General features: G+C 36.4%; 1 protein-coding gene across 2 annotated transcripts in view; it reads left to right on the top strand.

Moving 5' to 3' along the window:
• The window catches only part of DOCK1 (dedicator of cytokinesis 1), a 545238-nt gene that overhangs the window by 283634 nt on the left and 256960 nt on the right, over positions 1-4644 (top strand). For both annotated transcript variants that reach the window (XM_019555687.1, XM_019555686.1), the window contains exon 28: positions 3772-3873. In XM_019555687.1, the coding sequence (XP_019411232.1) occupies positions 3772-3873 (102 nt within the window). The remainder of the gene's footprint in view (positions 1-3771; positions 3874-4644) is intronic.

The following is a 4644-nucleotide window of genomic DNA, read 5'->3' as shown; positions in this document are numbered from 1 at the left end:
CCTGCCCCTGCCCCTGCCAGAGGGGAACTGTGTCTGGGCCTCAGCCTTCACTTCCTTATGAAGGCCAAGCCCCGCCCCCTGTTAGTCAGCTGATCTAATCAGCTCCCATAACGACTGACACCTGCTGCCTTAATAAATGGCAGCTAAGCCATTTTCTGTCTTCAGTAGCAGGCACCCTAGTGCCCTGCTACAGCAGGTCATCTTAAATTCATCCCCCCCACCACTGTGGTGAGGAAAGCAGCAGCAGTAAGGTAGGTGGCCAACTCCCTTGCCTCATTCTGTTTCCTCTGAGAACAAACTCTGTCAAAATCACAAACCACCAGAAAATAATAAAGATGAATATTGTCCTGCATTGATTTCTTATTCAGGAGAAAGCAGAATTACTGAAATGCATGTTGGCCGTATCGTACAGTACCTCGAATATCATTTAGATTATTTGGTTACCACATTCATTCAGCTTTTTTGTAGCTGAGTTTTTAAGGATGAACATGATTGTGGGTGAGTCAAGTGCTCTGTATTCCTGTGTTGATGGGAATGTATCACCATTTGACATTTTCAGTTATTACAGGGCATCTTAACTCCTTTTTTCTCATTTTAGATTCCTACATTAATTTCTTCCAGTTCAAATGTACTTTTTAAAACATGTTATTTTGTTCCACGGACTTAACAACTGTAAGTCTGTCCACATACTATTAGGGTGAAGCTATACATTCACTTAGATCATACTAAAGGCACTTAAAATGTGAGCATCTGCACATTAAATTGTGTTAACTCATGCTAAGTTCCCACTGAGTATCTCAAAGTTATGTCATTTCAGGGGAAGGATAACTCTGGGCCATGCTACCTAGTTCATGTTAGGATAACTTCAGTCTGCTCCACGGGGATAAAACAAACAATTTGCAGTCCTCCAGCATCCCAGAATGCACTATTTCAGGGCTTGAGCTGAGGTGTCCTGGCTCCTAAGCACACCCTTGCTCACCAGCCCCCTAATGGCAAGTCAGAATTGTGCAGACAAACAGTATTAACTTCTGTTGTGAGGCTACTCACAGACCAATCTGACTTTAACACTGCTTAACATTGCATAAATGTAGTATGCTCTAAGTGTAACATGAAACTTCAACCTTAGGGATATATGAACATTTTGATGTGTCATAGCTAACTTTGGTATGTTTTTTGATTATATTTTCTTCTTTAATTTGTATTATGCTAAGTGTGCTTATAATGTACTTGTTTTCATGAATTTATTTTCTTTTGTCTGACAAACATTGCATTTTTAAAATAAACTTCCATATTTTATATGGATATATAACATTTAACTATAAGACATTAACCTTTCATGTGTCCTTTCTAACTCTTAGTGTGCTAATTAATAAGATATTTTTATGTAATTATCTTTCTCTCCAATGACTCATCTTCTTTCCGTGCTTATCAGCAATAGTCATAGCAATTCCCACAGACAAACACTGTTCTGTTGCAAAGAGAGGATTATGATCTTTTGGCAAGAGTTAGAGGGATTGGAATATGAAGGAGAGGGTTTATGTTGACAAACACTAATCTTCAATAATTAGTCATTTTAAGAGGAAAGGGTGCTACAAATATAAGTGAAAGATAAATTCATTTAAGCGTAACTTCATTCCTAAATGTTGATCTGTCTGAGAACTGCATGTTTAAATGCAAAGGGTTTTACCATTTCCCATATTAGTCTTCCATTCAGATGCAAGGTTAGCATAATCTATTCCCTCGGTACAAAATTCATCTCTCATTTGTTGTCATTCTTCTTAATGATTTAAATTACTGAACAAATAGATTGAGACTAGCATAAATATGTGATCAAAGCTATTAAACAGGTGAAGAAAATGCTCCATGTTAGAAAGAAACAAAGGTAAGATGTGTACTGATAGATTCATTTGTAAAGGCCATGATGAAGTGAAGTATTGAGATACATGTTTAACTTTATTTATTTGAGTGCATGTAAGACTGTACAATTGCATCTGAAGGACTAATTCCAAAAGAATGGATTTAAAAAAAAATTAGTTATGTAGTGGTTCAGTTTGTGAAGCTGCATCGAGGGGAAAAAAACGTGCTTTTATTCTTCAGCTTTCCTGGATTTGTAAGAACTGTGTACAAGGGTCTGGTGGGAAAGATAGACAGTGTTATCTTCCGTCTGGCTTCCATGCTTCAAATAAAACCATGTTTATTCTCAGATGGGATCAGTATAAGATACAGGTTGATTATGTACTGGAGATGATCTCAAGTTGTTACACCCTTCCTCAATGTCTTTTTTTTAACATACGTATTATCTTATCTCTTCTTTGATAATCGATATTTTTACATTTCTGTTTCTCCATGAAAGTCCATCTTTATGTAAATTTTCTTTTAGATCGTTTTATGTTTGTATATCAATCCTTGGCTCATGTAGAAAAGAATAACTATAAAGGGCCTTTGAAATTGCAGTATAGCTAGATCAGCTGGTCTTTCTCTTTGCATATTTATATATTTTACACATATCATAATTCTAGACAAATATGTTTGTTTGTATAGCACAGAAAAGGCAGTAAGAATGTAGACATTCCTTCCCCAAAGCCAAACTCAGCCAAGTAGACAAGATCCGCTTACAAGAGGAAGGATATGCAGAAAGCCTATGCAAGGATCTTGTCCAGTTGATTTACATGAGTGTGTGTGGGGTACGTACACAAGTATACAAAGCAAACCTGTTATCTAGCTTGGGACTTAATCTCAGTTTCTTGAACTTGTGTAGCAATGAAAATTTAGATGACAAGGAACAAAGGCCTGAAACACAAAAATTAAGCTATCTGGATTAAGCTTAGGAGAAAACTGATTGAAAGTACTCTCCCTTGTGTTTTTGTCTTTGTTCAACATTCAAATAGAACTGACATAAACCTTTTCATCAAATACAGATACTGGAACTATCTATGAAAGTTTAAATTAAAATACTGTGTAAGGGGATAGAGAAATCAAGTAATTGTTTCCTTTGATTTCCTAGAATAAACAGAAAAGACTGATTTGTTGCTTCATTAAAAATCTATCAAAAAATTTATGCTCTATTTTACCATTAACATATTTTTATCTCCTACTACACTTTTAGCAGGCAGTAATAAACTAACTCCTAGGAGTACTTCAGTATTGAGCTTGAAAAATGCCATCTTTTCTCTTCATTCTAGGTTTAAAGGTCTCTGTTTTGCCTAATCAATTTAGTGGTATTGTTTCTTGTTTGCTTTTTTATTCAATATTGTAGTACATAAACCTTCCTGTTTTTGTTTGGTTAAAGTACAACACTTTTGTGTTTTCTAAATGACTCGTGACATTCATACAGTATATTTTGTAATAATTTTTAAAGAGTTTTCATCAAACTATAGTGGCTTAACTGAATGTGGATCTCAAACTAAGTGTGATATGTCTTTGGTAACAATGCTGTGTTTTAAAAATATATTTACAATTCTTTGTGTCTGAAATAGTTTCAAAATTGCAGTGAGTTGAAGTAGCTGGTAAAATAATGAAACAAATTAATATTTTATATAGTGATATGCTTGTATCATAGGTGTTTCTGTTGTCCTATTAAAAGTGTGTATGTACCTGAGTTGGGGGGAATCTTGGATTTTTATTAACTACATATTATTGATAAACTATTGTTTTAATTATTTTGCTTTGAATGCTCCATTTTTGACTCACCATTATGGGACCACAATGATGATAATGTTTTGGTAGTAGGTATCACACCCATCTATTTTTTTTGTTTTGTTTTGTTAATAGGGAAATTTTGTTGCATGCATGACTGCCATTTTAAGGCAAATGGAAGACTACCACTATGCTCATTTAATCAAGACTTTTGGAAAGATGAGGTCAGATGTTGTGGTAAGTTTAATTTTGGCATGCTTATCTTCTATAATATTTGTCTTCGTTTCTGTTAGTATTTGGTAAATGAAATCACAGAGCTGAAAAAGAGTGATTGTGCCGGTAATATGACTTGATATAAAATGACAAATGAAGCATTCTAATTTTTATACCTTATGAATACAAAAGAGTGAAAGCAAGTTTATTATACCAGATGATAAGGAACCTTCCTATATAGGGTGACCATACATCCTGATTTGGCCAGGACAGCCCAGATTCCATAGGCTGGTCCTGGCTAGTTGGTCAAAAGTCCCAGGCCAGAGTCTGGCTGGGGGGTGGAGTGGCAGGGTGCACCAGGAAGGCAGGCAGTGCTGACACTGTACGGGAGCAAAGAATGTAAGGACTTCAGATAAGGCATCTGATGGTGACCATAAGTCAACTCTCCTTGCTCCTGCACAGCGGCAGCAGTGCTTGTCCGCCCACCTGCCTTGTGCACCATACCACCCTGCCTTCCTGATGAACTCCGACCCGTGGTTTTGACCAAGTGGTTAGGACAAGCTTACGGAATCTGGAACTGTCCTGGCCAAACTGGGATGTATGGTCACCCCAGAACTTGTCAGTATCCCTTTTCCCATCTATACAGTTGGTCCAATAAAAGATACTGCTCCCAAAAGTCCTTGCCTCAGGGTATGAAATAGCAGTCTTCCAATGCTAAAATCTGTAGAACAGATCTCTGAAATTGGATTTAAGGTAAGAAAAAGGAAGTTTCAAGAGCATACTACCAATTTTTTT

The sequence above is a fragment of the Crocodylus porosus genome, unplaced genomic scaffold (genome assembly GCF_001723895.1).
Source record: "Crocodylus porosus isolate Cpor-Errol unplaced genomic scaffold, CroPor_comp1, whole genome shotgun sequence".
In the NCBI taxonomy this organism is placed as follows: Eukaryota; Metazoa; Chordata; order Crocodylia; family Crocodylidae; genus Crocodylus; species Crocodylus porosus.
Note: the sequence above shows the minus strand (reverse complement) of the source record. Positions and strands in the feature narration are given on the sequence as shown.